Genomic DNA, 24,731 nt, shown 5'->3' with positions numbered 1-24,731 from the left:
AAAGGTTCGTGCCCAAAGCCGGAGGGCAACACTTGACCCTGAGGTGACGCGCTGGCCGTGGGACTTCAAGGGTCAGGAGAAAGGGGCCACTGAGCACGTCCTAATGATGGCAGGCAGAGCACAGGGACGCAAAAGTGCTTTACTCCCAGAAGTTCACCAGTGTGTGGACAGCACGCACCAGTGAGGATTCTGTCTCGGGGAATTCCGTCTCGGTGCCCAGCGCCGGGGACAGGGATGGAGCCCTCTGCCCAGCGTCCACACAGCTTCGCACTGGGTTCTGGAGAAAGACCGCGCAGCTCATGAAACCTTGGTCTCTTTCATTTTTCACTTTGCCCTGGGGGACCAGGACGCCTGCCCAGCACCGGGACGCGTCCGTATCCCCTGCCCCGCGAGGCCTGTGCCTTCCCCCCTCGGTGCAGCCATTTCCGGTGGGGAGAGGATGAGGGTCTGGGGAGCTCGGGGGGGACGGAGGAGGGCCTGTGGTGGGGTCTGGGGTCTGGGAAGGGCCCTGCCCTCACACCCCCCTTCCCTGGTTAAGGATTTTTTGCTGAAAGGGCCAAGGAAATGTTGGTATGACCCCAGAGGCCATAGCGTCTTTTCCGGGCAGCTTGGAGGTCACTTGTGTAGACAGCAGAGCCAGAGGGTCAGCTTCTGGGCCCCGCACCCTCAGCAGTGTCCTCAGATCCGGATGTGGAAGGTGCTAGAAAGAGAGGAGGGCTGTCTGGGTGAGGGCCCCTCGGTGGAACGCCAACAGGCCCCTGGCCCGTGCTGGACGGTCCCTTAGGGAGGGTGCAGAGGACACAACTGAGCAACTCCAAGGACAGGCAGAAAGCTGGACACCCAGCTGTCCCCGGGACCCCAGCCCCCAGCCACGGCCGCAGGGCCACACCTGAGGAAGTCGGGGGCCTTGGCGATCATGTCCTCAAAGTCGGCGAAGCCCAGCTTGCCGTCCCCGTCCAGGTCGGCCTCCTCGATGACCTTGTCGCACACGAGCACCACCTCGTCCTCGTCCAGCTCAGACTTGGTGAGCCGGGCCAGCGTCCGCGTTAGGTCCTCCTTGCAGATGAAGTTGTCTGTGTTGAAGTCTGGGGGCGGGTGGAGGTGCTCAGGCCAGGGGTCCCGCCCGGCACCCCACGGCCCTCAGCCCGTTCACTCTCCGGGGCCCCCGGACCCTGTGCCCGGCCGACGGGGGCCAAGGGGGCACAAGACGGACACCACATCCGCCAAGTCAACATCTATGACCCTGTCGAGTCCCCACAATGTCCACAGGTACAAACCTGGTCTGAGACACTTCAGAGTCTGAATCTGAGGCTTGTGGGGACACCAGGACCTCCCGGCCGCACCCCACAGCAGGCCCTGTGTCTCCCCCCCCCCCCCCCCCGGAGCGGAAGAAACTGAGGCCCAGAAAGGCCAAGTGACCGAATCCAGGTCTGAGGGTGGCTTGGAGGGGGAACTGGCCGCCAGCCGAGCCTGTTGGCCAGTAAGCACACCCTTCCCTAAGCTGCACCCTGCAGCCTCCCGAAGGTGCCCCACCCCCCGCCCCCCTGCACCGCCCGGCACCACGGGCATCAGGACTCAGAAGCCCTTCGGAGGGAGGCCCAGGCTGGCCATTGCGCACAGAGCCGGGCACACGGTTTGATTCCGCTGCCCACGGCACAGCCACACAGCTCAGAGAGGCATGTGATCACGGCAGTGACCCCGACATGTGCCCCAGTCTCCAGCCTAGCTCCCAGATGTCTGCCCTTCTTCCGCCCAGACCGTCCCCCACTTGTCTGTCCTGCAAATTCCCGTTGGTCCTTCAAGTTTCAGCTCAAACACCACCTTCAGGGGGCTTTCTAGACCTCCGGGCTCCTCCTGCTGAGCCCCCTGCACGGGCCGCACCCAGACGCTGACGGTGATGAAGAGTGTGGCTGCTGGGGGGACACCACGTGCTCCGCCTCATGCCCCCCCCCCCACCCCCCACCAAACACAAGCTGATTGGCAGGTCCAGCAGAGTCCCCATTGTGCAAGGATGAAGCACTGGGGTCCTGCAGTGACATCCCCGGTCAGCACTGGACCCCAGCGTCTGGCCGCTGCCCACAGCACCGCCTCTGGGACAGGCAGGGGTGGGACTCATCTCCGCCCCACAGGGGCGCCCAGCAAGCCCTGTGCAGATGTGCGGGCTGCTGGCTGGATTCCTGTGCCCGTTTCACGTGCACAAGCTGAGGCGGGGGTGGGGGGGTGGTGACCCTCGCCGGAAGTCAGGCCCTGATTCTCCCCAGCACCAAACCCCCTCTGTCCGGAAGCAGGGCAGCAAGGGACCTGCCCCTCCTGCCCGGCTGCGCCCCCACCCCCCCCCCCGACTGGCAGACAACAGCCTTCCCCGGGAGCGATGTCGGGGCCCCGGGACTGGAGGGTAGACGAGCTGCGGTCTTTCTGATGTGCGCCCACAGGGGTGCATGCGTGGACCCAGACCAGGCCTCTGAAATGGACAAGCTGACTACAACAAAGTGAAAAAGCCTGAGAGGCCCGGGAGCCACCAGCTGGTCCAAGGTGCTGGGACAGGAGGTCTGCCCACGGCTCCTCTGGTCCACGATGGGTCCCAGCCCTTCCCTGGGCCTCAGTGTTCCCTGAGGACTGAGGACCACCGGCCCTGGGCAGGCCCAGCTCAGGAGGTTCTCTCCTCTGGGGGTCCAGCGCCCTCTGGTGGCCGTGTGGCCACGGTCATAGGCGGGGCTGGGGTGCGAAGTCAGGCGGCCCACCTCCGCCTCCAGGGGGTGGGGGTGGGGGGGCCTGGGAACCTCCCTGCCTGGCAGAGGCGCCCTCCCCCGCCCCTGGTCTCCAGTTCACACCTCTAGGACGCCCAGTGACCTCTCCGGAGCCCAGAACTGTCCTGCCCTACCTGGAATCCTGCAGTGGCCCCGTAGTCCTGGGCACCAGATTCAGACTCCTCGGCTGGCTCCTCACAGCCTGTCCTGTGACCTCCCTGGGCTCACACCACCTGGGTGCGTCTCACCTCCCCAAGCCCGGCACGTCCTTGCCATTCCCTCCACTGGGCACGCCCACCCCCACCTGTCCTATCCAGGGACACGCCCCCCCCCCCCCCCCCGCCCCCAGGGAACCAGGACCTCCCTCCCCCCCAGGACCCCTGGTGCCCTCACACACTATCTGTCCCCACAGGTCAGGCACTCTCCCGGGGTCCCTGAGCACCCCACCACCAGCAGCGCACAGCCCGAGGGGAGCACCCCCACCACCAGCACGCAGCCCCTGAGGGGAGCACCCCCACCACCAGCACACAGCCCCTGAGGGGAGCACCCCCACCACCAGCACTCAGCCCAAGGGGAGCACCCCCACCACCAGCACGCAGCCCCTGAGGGGAGCACCCCCACCACCAGCACACAGTCCCCGAGGGGAGCACCCCCACCACCAGCACTCAGCCCAAGGGGAGCACCCCCACCACCAGTACACAGTCCCTGAGGGGAGCACCCCCACCACCAGCACGCAGCCCGAGAGGAGCACCCCCACCACCAGCACGAGCCCCTGAGGGGAGCACCCCCACCACCAGCACGCAGCCCGAGAGGAGCACCCCCACCACCAGCACGCAGCCCCTGAGGGGAGCACCCCCACCACCAGCACGCAGCCCCTGAGGGGAGCACCCCCACCACCAGCACTCAGTCCCTGAGGGGAGCACCCCCACCACCAGCACGCAGCCCCTGAGGGGAGCACCCCCACCACCAGCACTCAGCCCCTGAGGGGAGCACCCCCACCACCAGCACTCAGCCCAAGGGGAGCACCCCCAACACCAGCACACAGCCCCTGAGGGGAGCACCCCCACCACCAGCACGCAGCCCCTGAGGGGAGCACCCCCACCACCAGCACACAGTCCCCGAGGGGAGCACCCCCACCACCAGTACACAGTCCCTGAGGGGAGCACCCCCACCACCAGCACGCAGCCCGAGAGGAGCACCCCCACCACCAGCACGAGCCCCTGAGGGGAGCACCCCCACCACCAGCACACAGTCCCTGAGGGGAGCACCCCCACCACCAGCAGGCAGCCCCTGAGGGGAGCACCCCCACCACCAGCACTCAGCCCAAGGGGAGCACCCCCAACACCAGCACACAGCCCCTGAGGGGAGCACCCCCACCACCAGCACGCAGCCCCTGAGGGGAGCACCCCCACCACCAGCACACAGCCCCTGAGGGGAGCACCCCCACCACCAGCACTCAGCCCAAGGGGAGCACCCCCACCACCAGCACGCAGCCCGAGGGGAGCACCCCCACCACCAGTACACAGTCCCCGAGGGGAGCACCCCCACCACCAGCACACAGTCCCTGAGGGGAGCACCCCCACCACCAGCACACAGTCCCCGAGGGGAGCACCCCCACCACCAGCACACAGTCCCTGAGGGGAGCACCGCCACCACCAGCACTCAGCCCCTGAGGGGAGCACTCCCACCATCAGCACTCAGCCTGAGGGGAGCACCCCCACCACCAGCACGCAGCCCCTGAGGGGAGCACCCCCACCACCAGCACGCAGCCCCTGAGGGGAGCACCCCCACCACCAGCACTCAGCCCAAGGGGAGCACCCCCAACACCAGCACACAGCCCCTGAGGGGAGCACCCCCACCACCAGCACTCAGCCCCTGAGGGGAGCACCGCCACCACCAGCACTCAGCCCCTGAGGGGAGCACTCCCACCATCAGCACTCAGCCTGAGGGGAGCACCCCCACCACCAGCACACAGTCCCCGAGGGGAGCACCCCCACCACCAGCCCTCAGCCCAAGGGGAGCACCCCCACCACCAGCACTCAGCCCCTGAGGGGAGCACCCCCACCACCAGCACTCAGCCCGAGGGGAGCGCCCCCACCGCCAGCACTCAGCCCGAGGGGAGCACCCCCACCACCAGCACACAGTCCCTGAGGGGAGCACCCCCACCACCAGCACACAGCCCCTGAGGGGAGCACCCCCACCACCAGCACTCAGCCCAAGGGGAGCACCCCCACCACTAGCACGCAGCCCGAGGGGAGCATCCTCCACACCAGCAGCCCCCGAGGGGAGCACCCCCAATACTAGCAGCCCCCGAGGGGAGCACCGCCACCACCAGCACTCAGCCCGAGGGGAGCACTCCCACCACCAGCACTCAGCCCCTGAGGGGAGCACCCCCACCACCAGCACTCAGCCCGAGGGGAGCGCCCCCACCGCCAGCACTCAGCCCGAGGGGAGCACCCCCACCACCAGCACACAGTCCCTGAGGGGAGCACCCCCACCACCAGCACACAGCCCCTGAGGGGAGCACCCCCACCACCAGCACTCAGCCCAAGGGGAGCACCCCCACCACTAGCACGCAGCCCGAGGGGAGCATCCTCCACACCAGCAGCCCCCGAGGGGAGCACCCCCAATACTAGCAGCCCCCGAGGGGAGCACCGCCACCACCAGCACTCAGCCCGAGGGGAGCACTCCCACCACCAGCACACAATCCCCGAGGGGAGCACCCCCACCACCAGCACGCAGCCCCTGAGGGGAGCACCCCCACCACCAGCACGCAGCCCCTGAGGGGAGCACCCCCACCACCAGCACTCAGCCCAAGGGGAGCACCCCCACCACCAGCACACAGTCCCCGAGGGGAGCACCCCCACCACCAGCACACAGTCCCTGAGGGGAGCACCCCCACCACCAGCCCTCAGCCCGAGGGGAGCACCCCCACCACCAGCACACAGTCCCCGAGGGGAGCACCCCCACCACCAGCACTCAGCCCCCGAGGGGAGCACCCCCACCACCAGCACACAGTCCCCGAGGGGAGCACCCCCACCACCAGCACTCAGCCCCTGAGGGGAGCACCCCCACCACCAGCACTCAGCCCAAGGGGAGCACCCCCACCACCAGCACTCAGCCTGAGGGGAGCACCCCCACCACCAGCAGGCAGCCCCTGAGGGGAGCACCCCCACCACCAGCACGCAGCCCCTGAGGGGAGCACCCCCACCACCAGCACGCAGCCCGAGGGGAGCACCCCCACCACCAGCACGCAGCCCCTGAGGGGAGCGCCCCCACCACCAGCACTCAGCCCGAGGGGAGCACCCCCACCACCAGCACTCAGCCCCTGAGGGGAGCACCCCCACCACCAGCACTCAGCCCAAGGGGAGCACCCCCACCACCAGCACACAGCCCCTGAGGGGAGCACCCCCACCACCAGCACACAGCCCCTGAGGGGAGCACCCCCACCACCAGCACTCAGCCCAAGGGGAGCACCCCCACCACTAGCACGCAGCCCGAGGGGAGCATCCTCCACACCAGCAGCCCCCGAGGGGAGCACCCCCAATACTAGCAGCCCCCGAGGGGAGCACCGCCACCACCAGCACTCAGCCCGAGGGGAGCACTCCCACCACCAGCACACAATCCCCGAGGGGAGCACCCCCACCACCAGCACTCAGCCCGAGGGGAGCACTCCCACCACCAGCACGCAGCCCCTGAGGGGAGCGCCCCCACCACCAGCACACAGTCCCTGAGGGGAGCGCCCCCACCGCCAGCACGCAGCCCCTGAGGGGAGCACCCCCACCGCCAGCACGCAGCCCCTGAGGGGAGCACCCCCACCACCAGCACTCAGCCTGAGGGGAGCACCCCCACCACTAGCTCGCAGCCCGAGGGGAGCACCCTCCACACCAGCAGTCCCCGAGGGGAGCACCCCCAATACCAGCAGCCCCCGAGGGGAGCACTCCCACCACCAGCACACAGTCCCTGAGGGGAGCACTCCCACCACCAGCACACAGTCCCTGAGGGGAGCACCCCCACCACCAGCACACAGCCCCCGAGGGGAGCCCCCCCAACACCAGCAGCCCCCGAGGGGAGCACCCCCACCACCAGCACACAGCCCCCGAGGGGAGCACCCCCACCACCAGCACGCAGCCCGAGGGCCCTACCGTAGATCTTGAAGGCATAGTTTGCCTTGAGCTCGCGGGGAGCCGACTCACAGAGCACAGAGAACATGTCCACAAAGTCGTTGAAGGTGAGGTTGCCCTCGCCATCCTCTGAAAAAGCCTCTACGATCCTTTCCTTGAAGGGGTTCTCCTGGAGGAAACAGCCACAGTGGTTGTGTGGGTGCAGGGTGACCCTGGACGAGTGACCTGACCCCGAGCAACCCTCCACCCCGTCCCACCCGCTAAGTGGGAACCACCACACCTGCGTGACTGGTTTGTGAGGGCAGACACAGCACGGAAGGTGTGGATGCCAGTCCAGGCACCGCACTTCGTGTCCCACCCATCGCTCAGACCTGCACGGAGCAGGGCCAAGGTGTGCTCCCCACTGCCCCAACGGGTGCACAGGGGTGCCTGCCACCATGGGAGGAGAAGAGGAGGCCCAGGGCGCAGGCAGCCCTTGGCTAGGTGAGGTCAGGCCAGGGTCCTGCCGCGCAGAAGTGGGGCCCCAAAGGCTCGGAGAAATGAGCCCGGACAAGCAGTCAGACCCCGGGCCTCGATCAGCTCCAGGGGGCCCCTCCTCTGGGGAGCCACACCCGACTCCTCCCTCTGATCCCAGGTCTCTGGGGGCTCATGTTTCCTGGAGCCCCCACTCCGTGCTGAGCCCAGGAGGCTCTGGAACAGCCGAGGGGCTGCTGCCAGACTGCCCACCCCTCCAGGGACCCTCTGAGCCGTGGCCAGGCCGGTGCCTCACTAACCCTTGGGACAGAGGCGCGGGAGTGGCTGCCACGTGGTGCCCTGACCCCGGGAACACACACCCAAGGGCTGGCAGGGGGCTGCTGGCAGAGTTGCACAGCTGTGTGGAGTTGTGCCCCGAAAGCCAACCTTCCCTACTGCGGGACTGCCCTCAACGTACTACAGGCAAGGAGCTCGTGAAATGAAACCTTCGTGTCAAATACCCATGTGGTGTGGCGTCCAGCAGGTACAGCCTCACCTGGGAACATGCTGCAAAACAGAATCTTAGTGCCCACCTGCTGGCCCAGACCGGCTGACCTTGACCTGCCGGCCCTGACCTGCTGACCCACACCTGCTGGCCCTGACCTCCTGACCTTGAACTGCTGACCCACACATGCTGGCTCTGACCTGCTGGCCCTGACCCTGAACTCTTGACCCAGACCTGCTGACCTTGAACTGCTGACCCACACCTGCTGGCTCAGACCTGCTGACCCACACATGCCGACTCTGACCTGCTGGCCCTGACCCTGACCTGCTGCCCCAGACCTGCTGACCCATACCTGGTGGCTCTGACCTGCTGACCCTGACCCTGACCTCCTGACATTGACCTGCTGGCCCAGACCTCCTAGCCCTGACCTGCTGACCCACACCTGCTGGCCCAGACATGCTGACCCACACCTGCTGGCTCTGACCTGCTGGCTCAGACCTGCTGGCCCTGACCCTGACCTCCTGAACTTGACCTGCTGGCCCTGACCTGCTGACCCACACCTGCTGGCTCTGACCTGATGGCCCCGACACTGACCTCCCGGCCCAGACCTGCTGACCTTGACTTGCTGGCTCAGACCTGCTGACCCTGACCTGCTGGCCTTGACCTGTTGGCCCTGACCTGCTCACCCAGACCTGCTGGCCCAGACCTTCTGACCTTGACCCGCTGACCCTGACCTCCTGGCCCAGACCTGCTGACCCTGACAAGATCTGCAGGCAGCCCTGTGCACGTTCAAGTCTGAGAAGTGATGGTGTGGATAGCCGTGCTAGAGAGGGTAATGCCAGACAGGGAGACAGAGGAATCTAGAAAAGCAGACATAAGGTCGGCCATGCACAGATGACCAGCCGTGTCACAAAGGGGCAAGCAGGTGACACAGACTATAGGGCAGCACTGACCACCCGTATGCAGTCCCCACACGTGTGGCGCATTTATTCAGAGAGTACAGGGGAGGAAACAGGCAGAGAGAGGTCCAGTGATCCTCTCAGGACCACACAGCCACCAAGGGCGGAGCCGGCTTCCACCAGGTCTGGGTGCCTCCGCTGCCTGCCCCCCAGCCCACCTGCCCAGCAGCAGCGGCCTCTGTCGTACCCGGAGCTCTGGCATCTGGATGATGAGGCTCATGGGCACATGGACGATGGGGCTCTTCCTATAGTCCATGGGGACGAGGTTGGGGGCCAGCTCGTAGAACCGTGCGTGCAACCTGCGAGGGAGGCAGAGGGAAAGAGCTGGGCGGGGGGGGGGGGGGGGGCTGGGGGGGGGTGTGCATCCCCTGAGTCCCCCTCGGCCGATGCTGCCCCACCTGCACCCAGCCCCCCGCTCCGCACAGGCCCCATGGCCTTGCTCTGAGCGCAGGAAGTGGGGCCTGGGAGGGGGGGCAGCAGGCCCCCATGCTGATAACCGGGTCGTGTCCCCCACCCCCAGGTCTCCGTGTTCCCTCTCTGGGCCCCATAAAGGCCTTCTGTATGCCAGCGGTGTCGCCCCATTAATTCTGCCCTCGGCTGTGCACACAGGTGAGCTGCGCCCCCAGCTCTCAGCGTGGCAAACCGAGGCCTGAAGAGGTTAAGAGCCGTCTGTCCGGGGCCACACAACTGGAAGTACAAGGGACGTGGCTGGAACGAAGGCCCGGAGATCCAGGGCATTTACCCCTCCTCCCCAGTCCTTAAGCTGTCGAGCCCCGTTTGCTGCTGGGTCCCAAGCAGGCTCTGAGGGTTGGGTCTCTGGAATAGCCGCCGGCGGCACTCACGCCCACAGGCAGGCCCTGCCAGGGCCCCAGTCACTCCCACCTCCCACCCTGCCGGCAGCGGCAGCCCGGTCAGTGCTCAGGTGGCCCCAGGACACAAGCTGGCCTGAACGACTCGAGGACCCTCCAGGGTGTGGGACCTCCTGCCCCTAGCTCCCGGGGAGGCCCATCCTCCGTTATTCAGTCCTCTTCTGCCCCTAACATCCGGGAGAATAGCCCCCAAGTCCCGCCCCACACAAATGCAGCTCAGGTCAGATGAAATCGTGTCCAAGACGTGCTGCCAGATGGGGGGATGAGTTCAGGGGGCACCGACCAGGGGCTGAGGCGGGTGACCCACCCAAGGGGGGGCCTAGGACTCTTGGGAATTGGACTAAAGCATCCCCAGAGCCCCCGCCCTGCCTGGCCCACTCCCCTAAAGCCAGTGTTCTAAGTGGCTGGCCCACTGACACACCCCAGGCGCCCGCAACAGGCCCGCAGCCCTCTCCGGCCAAGCACTCTACTACCTGCCCGGTGCACACGTAACACCAGCCCCGTTTAGCGAGTCCTCACTCTGTGCCAGGCTCTGGGTCGATTCCCCCGTGTGGATGACTCAGTTTAATCCCTCAACCACCCTGGGAGGCGGATGCTGGTGTCTCTCTCAGGCCGCCCTGGCTCCGCATGGGCGGGGTGAACGCAGAGCAAAACGCCATGAGGCCACTCCCCCAGACGCAAGTCCCCACGAACGTCCAGAATCGCACAGAAGCGCCACCACTGGGAAACACAGGACTGGAGGGAAATCCCAAAGCCCGACCCTCGTCAGCAGATACCCAAGTGACAGCATGGGGCCAGGACTCTCCGCCAGGGGCATTCGAGGCCTATCTTCGCTCTCACTCCGAGTTGAGGAAAAACCTGTCCTTGTTTACTGTCCCCAAACACAGAACCAGCACTTGCATATCACAATTTACATAGCTGGTTTCACGTACTTGACAAACGTGCTAAACTTCTGTTACATTTCACCCTGCCCTTGACCTTTGACATGTGGGGTGTGATGCTGGGTGCCGTGGGCATTGCCCTCCACCTCCAAAGGCATGTAGGGTGGCCGCAGCACGAGCCACACGGCAGACTGAGGTCGGACCCCCACGGACCTCCCTATCAGCGAATGGGGGCTGTCCTGCTGTCCTCACACTTGCGGGGTCAGGGAGGATGGCATTAGCAAGGCCACCTGGCCCTCAGCTGCCTGCCCGCCAGGAGCACCCCACCAGGGAGGTGGGGAGAGGGCCGAGCGCTGGCAGATTGGGGTGTCCCCTGGGGCGGGAGGGCCGACTCCTGCCCTGACGCCAGGACTAAGGTGACCCTGCTATTTTATTTACTTATTTTTTCTAAGGCAAACTCAGAATTTGGAAGGCTGAATCACTGTGGGGAAACCGAACAGTCACCCCGTCCCAGTACAGGGCATGCTGGCCCTGTCCTAAGACCCCGGGGCAGAAGTCACACCTGTGCTGCTTCAACTCCCCGGAGTCCGGAGCAGTCGGGGAGGCGCCTCCCCGTTCATTTCAGAAACTTAGTAAGAACCTTGCTCGCAGAACCCAACGGGTGGCATCCAAAAGGGACCCACGACGCGCACACAGATGCAAAACTCTCGTGAAATATTGATAAATCAAGTCCCACGGTATTGAGAGAGTGACACATTCAGACCGTGTAGGATTTAAGCCAGGAATACGCCGTTGGACTGACCCTTCGAAAATCTGTGACTACGAATCGTATTAATCGGCAAAAAAATTGTTTTGTCAAGTTGGTAGCTACATTTATGACCTGATGGGTGTATGGACACAGGAATAAAGGCCAAAATATGCACCACACATTTACGCTGTTGGCCCCTGCAAGGTGGGGGCAGATAGGAGCGAGAAGAAGGGGCCAGCTTTCACTTGTCACTTCACCTGCTCCCAAACTGCTTGAATTTGTAAAGTGGTCACTAAAATATAAATATTTTTAAGTAGTAATTTTATCAATAATAAAGCTTAAAATCCTCAGTAAAACAGAAACAAAGGGATGCTCTACCCCAAATCAACACCCCACACCACACCAGAGCCATCCCCAGAAAAGCCGGAGGCCGCCTATCACCACCGCTACACAGCATCGCCCCGTGACCGCTGGCCACGGTGGTCAGTGCGGGAAGAGACGGTATATTTAAGTATTGGAAAGGAGGAGAATTATTATTTGCCAGAAAACCAAAAATAATCAGTTAAAAAACTATTTGAATGAGAAAGGGCTCAGTAGCCCTTTTGCACAAAATAGTTTTCTTTTTTTTAATGTTTTATTTTTGAGACAGAGAGAGACAGAGCATGAGTCTGGGGACGGGCAGAGAGAGAGGGAGACACAGAATCCAAAGCAGGCTCCAGGCTCTAAACTGTCAGCACAGAGACCGATACAGGGCTCGAACCCACGAACCATGAGGTCATGACCTGAGTCGAAGTCAGCTACTTAACTGACCGAGCCACCCAGGTGCCCTCAAAATAGTTTTCTATGTACCAGCATCAGCCTATTCAAAAATAAGATATAAAAGACCTAAATCACAATAGGAAAAAAAAAAATCACCCCCCCCCCAACAACAACTAAGTATGAAAACCAAGTGTGTAAAAAGATGTAAAGTATCTGGATGGCAAGGTAAGTGCCTCTATTTCCTGTCTCCACATTTCTGCCAAATGAAGACGATCCTAACTGAAACCTGCAGCGGTTTGTTTGAGAACTTGCCGACCACAATCAAAAAGAATGAAATCTTGGCATTTGCAACTACGTGGATGGAACTGGGGGGATTATGCTAGTCAGTCAGCGAAAGACAAACATCACATGACTTCACTCATATGAGGACTTTAAGAGACAAGACAGATGAACAGAAGGGAAGGGAAGCGAAAATAATATAGAAACAGGGAGGGGGACAAAACAGAAGAGGTTCATAAATATGGGAAACAAACTGAGGGTTACTAGAGGGATTGTGGGAGGGGGGATGGGCTAAATGGGGAAGGGGCATTAAGGAATCTACTCCTGAAATCATTGCTTCGCTATATACTAACTTGGATGTAAATTTAAAAAAATAATTAAATTAGAAAACGAAACAAAGAACTTGCCGACCAGATTCAAAAGTCTGTGTGAAAGCACCAGTGTGGGAGGGGGGGCGGGCCTGAAAGAGGGCACCCGGGGGGGGGGGGGGGGGGCGTCTGCCCCTCGGCTGTGACAACAGAGTCTGAGGGGACAGCCGGTCACCTCGCGGACCAGAGCGGCACGGACACGGCGCAGCATGGGTGTGAGGACAGTCCACGACAAAGAGCATTTGAAATCACTGGGAGAAGCGGATTCTTCTGGAAGTCGCAGACTGGTTGGTGGTCCGCGTTTGGGCTCAGCGCTCACGTACATATAATTAAATTAAATTGAAACAGTAATCCAAACTTGGGTTGCCAAAACTTACAAGTGAAAACAGGACACGAAAAGTCTGGACTGTTCCGGGACAATGAGCGGCGGTTCCTGCAGAGTCCCCCGAAAGCCACCACCGCGTGGGTGGGCCCGACTGTGGGCTAGAACCCCGGGGCAGTCAGTAAATGACTGGGGGAACGGAAGACAAAGATGCAACGGCCAGCGTGACTGAGGAAGGAGGGAGATGGGACCTCACGCAGGGCAGCTGGCAGAGCAGATGGTTCAAAAGCGCTCTCAGGGGTGGGGGGCAATTTAGCAGTAAAAATCAAAAGCCTTAAGAATGTCTATACCAAGAAAGAAAGAGAGAGAGAGAGAGAGAGAGAAAGAGAGAAAGAGAGACAGAGACAGAGAGAGAGAGAGAGAGAGAGAAAGAAAGAAAGAAAGAAAGAAAGAAAGAAAGAAAGGAAGGAAGGAAGAAAGAAAGAAAGAAAGGTCTATACCTTTCAATTCAGAAATCTGTTAGGAACTTATCCCAGGGGCGCCCGGGTGGCTCAGTCAGTTAAGCGGCCGACTTCTGCTTAGGTCATGGTCTCACGGTTCATAGGTTCGAGGCCCTCCATCGGCCTCTGTGCTGACAGCTCAGAGCCTGGAGCCTGTTTCCGATTCTGTGTCTCCCTCTCTCTCTGTCCCTCCCCCGCTCATACTCTGTCTCTCTTTCTCTCAAAAATAAATAAACGTTAAAAAAAGTTTAAAACAAAAAGAAGAAAAAAGAAATTTACCGCAGGGGTGTGGGGCACAGCCGTGCTGTCACAAGACTAATTACAATGGCCAAGTGCTGAAAACCTACGCGTCCAGCCAAATGAATTAAGGATGTGGCAAGACCATGTTTTTAAACCTATTTTTAAAGTTTGCTTAAGGAAAAGCAATTTTAAGCACATTATAAAACAACATGAGACACATTTTTGATAAACACAGAGGAAAAATACTGACACGATACACAGCAAAACATCAACGCTCATCACCGCCAAGTGATGGGGTTACAAGTAATTTTTGTCTTCTCTCGACTGGCTTTATTTCTGATTTTTTTTTAATGTTTATTTACTCACTTTGAGAGAGAGAGAGAGAGTGAGCAGGGAGGGGCAGAGAGACGGAGAGAGAGAATCCCAAGCAGGATCCGCACTGTCAGCACAGAGCCCGACACGGGGCTCGAACTCATGAACCGTGAGACCATGACCTGAGACAAAACCAAGAGTCAGATGCTCACCTGACTGAGCCCCCCAGGCGCCTCTGTTTTCGAATTTCTCTGTGGTCATCACGTATCACATATGAAATAAAAAGCTTAAAGTAATTAAAACAGAGCCCACAGAGTGTTCAGCACGTTGAGAAACCAAGGTACGAAACACTGACGCAGGGCAACACTCTGCGGTGCTAGCTTGAGGGCCTCTCTGCACCGGGGGGCAAGGACTCGGGTCCCCTCACCGAGGAGCACAGGCCCACGGGGGGCAGAGGGCAGTCAGAGTGCCACCTGGGACCTGCTAGGAACAGGGCTCCGCATGAGGGTGGAAAAGGTCATGCGAGTAACTGAATCCACGTGGCGGTGGCGGGGGAGGTGGGGGGGGGGACCGCCGATGGTTATCGTGACCCAGGGCCGCTGCAAGGAGAACCTGTGCTCCGGTTTCCTCCGTGCCACCCACCGGGCCAGGGCTGGGGGCAGCTCACCAGGCGGGCCGGGGCCCGGCTCTGCCGACGGCCTGCCGCACGCTGCCGAGCTGGGCTCCGGGCCCCGGTTGCCCTGCCTGGACCTGAGGTGTGAATGGCGGAGAGGGCTCACCCGGCAGGGGTGGTCAGTCCCTGGTAGGCTTCACTGGCCCTCGCTGGGGCCCAGAGAGAAGGTTGGAGAAAAGAGAAGGGGCCAAAATGGAACGCAGCTATCGTGGTTCCTCCAGGGGCCACAATCCCACGTGCTGCCTGCTCTCACCACCCCTGCCGAGGGTGCACGGGTGGGCCATAAAACCCCAAGCGGCCCTGTGTTGTGCTGAACACAGGGGCCTGCTGGGGGCGGGGGGACAGTGCAGAGACAGGGAATGACCCACAGCAGGCGCTCCATCCCCCGCCCCCTCCTCCTGACATGACCACTTTGCAGAAAAAGCACCGGGTCTGGTCCCTTGGGTCCCCAGTGAGTGTTAACACAGTGGCAGAGCCTGAATGAACCAGGGACGGGACAAGCAGGAAGGGGCATCCAGCGGCCAGAAGGGATCCTACCCGTGTCTGGACCCCAGGCCCGGCCTGGGCTCTGGGTCGAGCTACAGAGGCTGGGGTGCTGAAGGGTTCAGAGTTGGGCAGGCCAGGACTGCGGGGCATCCCCCCATCTGCCTGGGGCTCGCCACTTGCCAGGGGACAAGGGACACCCCAAAGACTACCATGTTTAGTCTAATGCCTGGCCTTCGTGCCACGTGCCCGTACCACGGGCAACCTTGCTGCTCTCAGTGAGACCACTGGAGGTGGGCATGGGGTGAAGCAGGCCTGTGTCCTTGGCCCTGCTGCTCCTGGCCTGGAATGTTCTCTCATGGCCAAGCCTACTCCTTCTTCGCCCACGTGGTCTTCAAGCGCTCACTGGGGGTTACCAGGTGCTGCGCCCAATTACGGGGCGGGGAGGCTGGGGCCCGGCTGACTGCGACTTCAGGGGGAGCCAAGCACATGAGCCAGGAGCCCCTGGAGCATCCAGGACACTATAAGAGCAGTGACACAGGGGACACGAGCAGGACACATGAGCTGGGGTGGCATGGACGACCACGGAGGTGGGTCTGGAAGGGGGCACGGGAACGAGGTGGGTACCAGAGGTGAAGAAGGGGCCGCCGGGCAGCGGAGACAAGCTTTCGCTGCCAGAGCAGGAATGAGCCCGGGCCTCGGAGGACGAGCAGCCGGGGTGTGGCCTCTCCAGAGGCGGGGGCCCTGCACAGAGGATGAACATGGTGAGGCTTCGGTGAGGGTCGGTGCCCAGGACGCCACCGGCAACGGCTGTCGTTACGGCTCTGAGGGCCACCCCGTCCGGACGGGGTCCCCACCCCACACGTCATTCAAGTCACAGACCAAATCCCACTGTGCAAACACCGCGCCCTGGTGCTCCCGCCTCTCAGCCCTGCCATGAGGTAAGTGTCCCCGCCCCCACTTTACAGAAGAAGCGAGGCTGAGGCTCGAAGCTTGCCCGGGGCCACACAGCTAGGATGCGGGAGTAGGGCCCAGGTCTGCTGATGCCACAGCCGGGGCTCGGCCCGTCACCCCGCCTCTCCAAGGTGGAGAAGTGGGGACCCCTGTCTACCCGGGGGCAGGCTGAAGAGTGTCCGGGGCAGAGGGGAAAGGCGGAGGGAGCTGCCCGTGTGAGCGGAGTGGTCAGGACAGTGACAAAGCACAGCTCGCCTGGGAAGCTGCTACAGGCTCTAGCCCCAGCCCGCCCATCGGCCTCCGGGGAAAGCGGTCCTGTGACCTCGCCGGCTTTTAACGCCACCTGGTAGCTCAGGCACAGGGCCCGTGAGAGGCCGGGCCCGGCATCCTGTGGGTCGTGCTCACTGCCTGGGCCTGGGGCTCCAAGGCTGCCAACCCCCTTCCTCTCTTCCCTCAAAGCCCGCCTCCTCCATCCCAAAGAAAGGAGTTGTCCCGGAAAGGGAAGAGCCCCTGGCAGGCAGCTCAGGCATGCTGGGGGCATGCAGGCCAGGCCCTTGACTTCTGGGCCTCCCAGGGCAGAGGGACATCAGGGCTGGAGCCAGAGGGCATTTCAGGGACCCCGAGTCTGACAGATCTCCGGACACGGTCAAATAAACAGCAAGGGGCCTGGAGTCAGAGGCCAGGTCTTCAGGCCCCACAGCCAAGTAGGGACAAAAGGTTTTCCTGTTACAAGGTCGCAGGGAGGATAAAATGAAAACGTGCCTGAAACGGCCCCCCAGAGAGCCGGGCACGCAAGATGGAGACACTTGATTCCTGGCAGAAGGGTCTGGGCGCCGGGCGGGGTGGGAAGTTCTCCAGCTCACAGCGGCCTGCGCTTGGCTCCCGACAGGCAGATGCCCCCCTCGGTCCCAGCCCGTGCAGCCAGCCCACACGAGGTGCCCGGCCCAGCTCCAGCGGGCGAACCGCAGGCCACACTTACTTGAGGATGTCCTTCTTATTGAAGAAGGTGCAGTCCTGTGAAGGGAAAACACACACACAGTCCGCTGCAGGGCCCACGCCCCGCTTTCCCTCGGGACCTCTCGGGAACCGCCTCGGCCTGGGCAGAGAGCAGCCTGGTGGCCGGGAAGCCACCTCCTGAAGCTGTGGCCTGGCCCAGGGAACTGCAGCATGGTGTGGGGGTCTGTGGGGCAGCCTTGGGGGCGTGCACGCACAGGCAGGGGGACGAGCCGGAGGTGGATGGCACTGACTTGTAGTCTGCTCTGTGGGACGGCGGGGAAAGGGGCTGGGAGACCAGTCAGGAGGTAAGGCCGGCAGGGTCTCAGCTGCAGGGGGCGCCATCCACACTGCAGCGCGAGATCGGTGCCCCGCGTCGTGTGCCACGTGTCCCAGGCACAGAGATGGAAGGCCCCGGGACACACAGGCTGGGGAAACGCCGGCATCTACGTGGCATCTGAAGCCACAGGAATAGAGGGGGTCACACGGGGAGGCGGTGGAGGCCAGGTGAGCGGAAGCGAGGGGAGGAGGAGGCAGGGGGCAGCGGCTAGGATCCTCAGGGTGGGGGCAGCGCTCGGGTCCTAAGGTCGCCCAGTTATAAACTGGTCTCCGGTGTCCTGCCTTGTCTGTGTGACCTGCCTCTGTCCACGGGCCAGCCTGCCTGGTGGCGGCGGCTGTGGTGTCTGGCCACGGTGTGACGTATGGAGGCAAAAACACCCCAGGGATGAAGGGCTTTTGTGCTTATCCTGGCCCTGGCCCCCCTGCCCTCGCCACCGTTGCCCCTGGGGATGTGCTGACCAGGGGCTCACAGCCGCGGCCCAGGCTTGCAGCCAGCCTGGCCTGCCCCGCGTGAGACCCGGAGTCCCTGGGCACCGGCGCAGCTGTGCCGCACACTCAGGAAGCCCAGAGAGGAGGCGCCCGCGGGAGGGCTGGAAAGGGGGAGCCAGTGGGAACTTCCGGGTCCCCTGTCACCCAGTCTGCCGCCCAGGAGTTAGGCCGAAGGCCCGCTGGCCGCCCTGCCCTTCTCGGACCCCAGGGACTTGTCCTAGGGGGCCAGGCTTTGCCCTAGGCAATAGCTCCTCTGCCCCCACCCTCACCAAGCTCGGAGTCCCTGTCTCCGACTCAGGCGGGGACGGATTTCCTGAAGACCCTGGAGCAGGCCCCAAAGGCAGCCTAGCTGAGTCTTCAGGCACAGACCCTCCTCGGCCCCTCCCAACCTGCCTGGTGGGGGTGTCGGCATAACCAGGGACAGGGAGAGGCCCTGGCCTCCCCTCTTCCCCTCTGCTCTCCTTTCTCCCATGCCCTGGGTTGAAAAGGAAATATCTAGGTCCTGACCCAAAGGCCCTACGAGCGAAAGGACCCTGGTCCCTTATCACAACCACTTACACCTGTCTACATCAACCGTCCTCAAGGTGTGGTTCCAGGACTGGCCGCACCAGTATCACCTGGGGACTTAGTGCAAATGCAGGTTCTCAGGCTCCACTCCAGACCTGCTGCACCAGAAATTCTGGGGGTGGGGCCCAGGAATCCAAATCTTTCCAAGATGCTCCACCCGCAGTGATGCTGTTGCTAAAACGAGGCCCTCAGCTCTGGAGCAGAATCACCTGGGGTGGAGCCTGGCATCAGAGTTTGCAGAGACATTCCATGACTGCAACGTGCAGCCCAGGCTGAGAACCACACCCCACCCCGTCCGTGATCACCACAGGCCTGGTCCGTGGGGGCTCTGGTTATCCAATTTTGTTCAACCCTCGTCCCTAGCCCATGGTGGGGGGAGGGGGGGGAGGCAGGCAGGCATTATCTCCCCACTCTACAGATGGGAAAACCGAGGTTCGGTGAAGTTGAATAGCTTGCTCTAAGCTGCACACGCAGCCCAGAGGGCTGACTGCAACCTGGGGCTTTTGCTTCTTGACCGCAGTCCACAGACTGTAGAGTCCAGCCATGACCACGTCCACTGACCGCCTCAGGTCCTGCCCCGGCCGTGTACTCCACATCCAGCGCCATGGGTGCTCGACACAGGGCTCCGGGACGAGGAACAGGTCTTCCCATGTAAGCCCTCCACACGCTTCACTGGCTGCAGGATGTCTCACAAAAGGCACTGGCCCTGCTTAACCGAACTTTCTCCTCGTCCTGAACACGTGGCAGCAGCTGTTTGTAGGTTCTCAACATTACCACCAAACTGCCACGAACCTGCTCACCCACTAACGTTTTGCTTTTTCTTCTGTTGACCTTGCTTGGACCTCATCCCAGGGAGGCAGCTCCTAGGGGGTGAGCGCGGCAAGTACCGTAAAGGCTTCTCAGGATTCTGGCAGTGTTGGCAGAGAATAAGGTTTTGTACTCAGATTCTAAGTGTCTTGTCTTGCCTTGGATCCTTGGGTGGAGACAGAGGAGGGGGTCCCCAGGTGAGTTACAGGGCTTGCTCTTAACTGAAAATGTGGGCTGCCTGTGAGACTTGAATGGCCAGAGGAGCAGTGGTGGGTTCTGAGGGAGGCTGGGAGCCCTGCTCTGCAGTTTGAGGAGTCTGGGAGATTGATCTGGAGGGCAGAGAAGTCTGGAAAGAAACCTGAACTTGGGAATCACTGGCACCTGAGGACTGGGGAAAGGGGGCCGTAACTGGGAGCCTGGCAGGCGTGGGGCTGGATGGAGCGCAGAGGGCGGGAGACTGGGGCTCTCAGGTTTCGTCAGCTCTCATTCCTCCCACCCTGCCCGGCTCTGGTGGAGGATCACAACCCAGCACTGGGACTGGCTCCCAAGTGTAACCCAACGCTAGGCTGGTGTGAGCGGAAACTCAGGCTCCCCACCCCCCATGGGGCTACGCTTCACTTCTGGGCAGGGTCCGCCTGCTTGCCTGTGCCACCCCCCAGCCTTCACCCACGTGCTCCCCTCCACCCAGACGCCTCCTTCTGGGCCTGCGGGGGCCTACCTTTCAAAGGCCCTGCTCAAGCACTGCATTCTCTCTGAATCTTGCAGAGCAAAAGTTCCCCTTCCCTCCGGGTCTTCCACGGACCACTAGTACCCTCCTTCCCTGGAGCACATCGTACTCTCACGAGGCCAAGGTTGACCTCTCCGGGACAAAGAGCACACACAGGCCCTGCCCCCAAACAAAAGCAGTGAGCCTTGGATTAACGGATTCAAATTCCAGTTTGAGCCTGGACTGTGCCAGGCACTGAGTGGCTCCTCGGCCTTTGTCTACTCTTCTGTGAAATGGGGCTGATAATCCGCCCCATCGTGAGGATCCTAGAGGGTGTCCGTTCCAATGCCTGGCACACAGCAGTGCTCCATGAATGTGGCTTCCTGGTCCTTCTCAGGGCCTCACATGGAGCTGATAACCATTATTGACGGCCAGCGTTTCCGAGGAGAAGGGGCCTCAGAGGATTCACACTTCAGGCCCATTACCAAAAGAAATATTCATGAAGGCAACAGGCAGCCACAGGAGACACTGCCGATGTGCCTCTCTCCCACAGCACACTCCAAGCAGTCCCCCTCTGACCAGGGGAGTCGGGCAGAGGCGTCCCAGTTGGGTCTTGAAGGATGAGGGAAATCTGAAGGGGCGTCCCAGAGCATGGGCAAAGGGAGGGAGGAAGGAGGCCAGCGACAGCCCAGGGGTGGCTGCCGCACACAGGGCAGGGAAGGAGCCCCGGAGGCTGGCCAGGGCCCCATCAAGTCAGGGGGCTGGGCTTCATCCTGCAACCACACAAGCCTCCCCATGGCAGAAGGGCTTCGGGGCCTCGGATCTGGGCAGTTTCCTGGCTCTGGAGGCAGCAGGTGCTAGGAGGGTCTTAGCAGGTGGCTGCTGGGGGCTGAGGGACCTTGCAGGGGGGCGTGGGAACGGGCACATGGCCTGCCTTCTTGCTCCAATTATTTCCATGCTGGGGCCAGAGGTAGAGACCCCAAACGGGTAAACAGGACACCCCCAACGTAAATCTGACTTGGGGTCTGATACACCTCACTCCCCACCCGGACAGGCCCCCAGGTCATTTCTGCTCTGCAGAGACTCATTCTCCTGGGCTGATTCCTGGGATCCGGGACCCTCCCTGCAGCCCACGTTTCATGACCCTCCAACTCCGTGCCAAGGTGGGCGCTGGGACAGGTGTCTGGGGAGGGGTTCGAGGCCAGCGAGGGGCCAAGAGTATGGAGGCTAAACGGGGATGAAAAGGAACGGCTACCGCGAGGAAAGCGCTATCAACGCAAGGGTGGGGAAACTGAGGCTGCAAGTCACATCCCAAGGTCACGCTCCTACCTGAAGGCAGGGGCAGAGTCCGAACCCAGTAACTGGCTTTGGGGGCCTCGGCACGCGGCCAAAAGCAGGGGAGGGCGGGCGCCGGCTCACCTGGTAGTTGTCCAGCTGCTCCTCCGTGAAGATGGTCTGCTTGTTGCCCATGGCGGTCGCCGCGCCGTCGTCCGGGCGCCGAGCCCGAGCCCGCGGCCACCCGGAGGCGGGAGTGCGACCGGAGCCGGGCGGGGAGAGGCCGGGCGACCCCGCCCCGCGGTGCGGTGCGCCCACCCCGTCAGGGGGCGGCCCCTTCCCTCCGCGGGAGGGGCTGCCCGGCCTCTCCCCGCCTCACTTCCGGCTGGGCGGGGCCAGGATTGGGGCGGGGCGCAGCCGGGACCTCCAGCTGGGCGGGGCCAGAACTCCCTGCTGGGCGGTGCCAGGACCCCCGGCTGGGCGGGGCCAGGACTCCTGGCTCGGCGGGCCGGCCCTCCGCTGCAAAGGATGGGTCAGTGAGTTGGCCTTTCTTTGCAGGTGAGCGGACCTCTGGCCTCTGCGCGGGGGGGAGGGGTGTGTGCATCTCGGGCCCTCTGGGTTCCTTAGCGGGACAGGATTCACTAGCCTTTCTTTGCATCTTTGGCTGCACACGAGACCGAGGAGGATTTACAGGACTTACCGTGTCCAGTGAAGTGTGACAAAGGCCAGGAACTTTTAAAATCTTTATTTATTTGTTTTAGAGAGAGAGCGCGTGCGCGAGCAGGAGAGGGGGACAGAGGGAGAGAGAATCCCAAGCCGACTCTAGGCTCAGTGCAGATGGTCACTGGGCTCCATCCCACAATCCTGGAATCATGGCCTGAGCCGAAATCAAGAGGGTTCCTACACCGACTGAGCCACCCAGGCGCCTCACCTGGGACTTCTAAGCGAATGCCAAAGACCACAGCGAACAGAGCCACTGCTAAGTCCTTCCAGGAATCCCACCCATACATGTGTTATTTCCAACCCCAGGACGGTTGATTCTACTGGCATTATCTGCATTTTATAGGTGGGGAAACAGGCTGAGAGAGGATCAGTAACACTCCAGGTCCTACAGCTGGGAAGCAGCAGGACTGGGCTGGACTCAGGTGCTGACTCAGCCTGCTGTTCCACACCTGGACTTCCATGAACTCAGCATGTTATGCTTTAAAAATAGATGGTTCCTTTCTTTAAGCACGTGGGAGGCTCCACCCCCAGAGTTTCTGATTTAGTATGTCTGGGACGGCCCAGAATGTGGGGGTCTAACAAGATCCCAGGTGTTGCTGGTGCTGCTGGCCCCGACCACACTTTGAGAATCATCGCTGGAGGTGAGAGGCTCCAAGTTTGGCAGATTTCCCAGGTGTTTCTACATGTTCCTTTTACCTGAGGTTCCTGTTTGGGGTTTACCTAACATTTTGCCACCTTCAGGTGAGAACAGCAGCTATCTGCTAAACAGAACAAGCCACCCTGTTCAAATCCAAAGAGTCACGAGAGGCGATCAGAAGGGCAGGAAGCAATTCAGAAGACGTGCGATGGGGTCTCAGCCGTGGGAAAGGCAGGCAGGCTATGTGACCAGTAATTCAGAGACTGTGGAATTTTAGAGCAGAGACACCTTTGTAAGAGTCTCTCTGTACCTCCCTTTTCTCCCGTGTGAGAGAGCTGGGGAGACGGGAGCCCCCTTAGACCACACAGTCACTGTTACACGTCTCCTTCTCGTCATCTTCGACGCCACACTGCCCATGAGCGGGCCGGAATTCAGTGTTCAGATCCTGCCTGGGTACATTGTCTAACACGCTGCATATTTGTGTGACACGCGCTCCATGCAGAGAAGCCAGAACCTCTGTGAAGAAGACTGGGTTTTCAGTTCTGTGATTCTGTCTTCACACCCCTGTGAAAGTTCCCTTACAACCTCCGTGATCACTATTGCAATGGCAATAGTGGAGGAGGCCCTCTGTCCTAAACTATTACAGCAGTGCCGTGAGGAGGGCAAGTTACAGTCCCATGTTACAGTTGAGAAAGCCTGGGCTCAGAGAGGCAGAGTGACCTGCCCGGAGCCACCCAGCAAGGAAGGGGCAACACAAAACATTTTATCCACGCCTCTGAAGTCTGTAGAGTTGGCCTTATTGCCCATTTCACAGATGAAGCAATAGTCTCAGAGAAGAGCTGCTCCGTTGGTAACAGGTGGATTTAAGTCTTGATTACACGATGATGGGAACACGGGGTTACCACTGCTTCCGGGAGCTCGACTCCTAGTCAGCCGCCGTCTTATAAATGACACGCCCCGAGAAGGTATGCCGAGAGGGAGCTGAGGGTCCCATGGTGGCGCCTGGCACTTTGCAAGCACTCATTAAACGTTGGCTTTTTTCATTTCTGACTCCTTCCATAAAGTTTAACAGTTGGACGGAAAACGCGAGGGATCAAAACCCAAGGAGTGAACTTACACAGTGAAACACGAATCTCTATCCCTCTTTCCTGTCCTTCCTCCTGCACTAGTTGCCATTCTTTGTGATGAAATGTCCTTGGTCTGCAAGTAGTCTTCTACGACTTGGAGACTGAGGGGACCTCTATGACGGGGACGGAGACGCTGCCCCGGGCCCGAGGCCTGGGCGGGATGTCTTCTACGGTGAAGACGCCTCCCGCAGACCCGGCCTTTGCTGTCCCGCCTCGGGGCCCCTCCTGGAACGTGCTACCACTATCTCGGCTTCTCTATCTTAGTGGCCATTCAAACCTCATTCCTCCCGGAAGTCTTATCTCTGTGCACAGAGCACTTGTCATCTTGGCCTCTCCCAAGCTGCAATTTATATTCTGGGAGCGGTTACTGGGTCCACCTCAATCTCATACACATACCCCTGCAACCGCCTACTTAATCTAACTCAGTCCTAGCACTGGACAGTTTGTCTCCTCATTTCCCCGTATCTCCAGCATTTCACACATAGATCTTACTACTTTGGGACAGATGCATACACAGCCTGGGGCTGTGTCTTTTGGAGGGGGCAGGGTTCAGGACGGCTGCACGTCTTATCTGGCTCTATCCCCAGGGTCTAGGACACGGTCTTGGTAAATAGCGAATCAACATTCTTTAAAAGCCTGCATTTCCTGGGCCTGTTCACACGATGAATCAAGTAACTCCCCAAATATTCTGACGTGGAGAAGGTTTTCCCGCTGGAGGATCAAGAGACCAAGCCCTTTAGTGCACGGCAAATGAGGTGAGCCCACCTTCTCCCCGAATGGCCCCAGTGGGCCTGTTCCGGACCCTCTGCCAGAAGACATTCTGGATGTGGGAGGCTCCCAGGTGCTTGAGAACGGGACCGACCTGATGGTGACTTCCTGCAAACTGTCCTTC

At 61.4% G+C, this 24,731-nt stretch overlaps 1 protein-coding gene across 5 annotated transcripts; it reads right to left on the bottom strand.

Annotated features, from left to right (window-relative positions):
* Positions 1 to 120: 120 nt before the first annotated feature.
* Positions 121 to 21,737, bottom strand: CIB2 (calcium and integrin binding family member 2). Of its 5 annotated transcripts, none has more exons than XM_078449122.2 (7): positions 21,497 to 21,737; positions 17,156 to 17,190; positions 15,850 to 15,966; positions 8,976 to 9,087; positions 6,944 to 7,040; positions 890 to 1,085; positions 121 to 700 (listed from the first exon to the last, which is right to left on the bottom strand). In XM_078449122.2, exons 1-7 carry the CDS (start codon positions 21,545 to 21,547, stop codon positions 679 to 681), a joined length of 630 nt encoding a protein of 209 aa, XP_078305248.1. In that variant the 5' UTR covers positions 21,548 to 21,737; the 3' UTR covers positions 121 to 678. The 5 variants fall into 5 exon arrangements, with proteins under 5 accessions (XP_078305248.1, XP_078305247.1, XP_078305249.1 ...); XM_078449121.2 differs by having other exon boundaries at positions 6,893 to 7,040; positions 21,497 to 21,733; XM_078449123.2 differs by lacking the exon at positions 15,850 to 15,966 and having other exon boundaries at positions 6,893 to 7,040; positions 21,497 to 21,729.
* Between the last annotated feature and the right edge of the window lie 2,994 nt (positions 21,738 to 24,731).

Source organism: Panthera onca, chromosome B3 (genome assembly GCF_046562875.1).
Source record: "Panthera onca isolate mPanOnc1 chromosome B3, mPanOnc1 haplotype 2, whole genome shotgun sequence".
Lineage (NCBI taxonomy): Eukaryota > Metazoa > Chordata > Mammalia > Carnivora > Felidae > Panthera > Panthera onca.
This window is presented reverse-complemented; position numbering and strand designations above follow the sequence as displayed.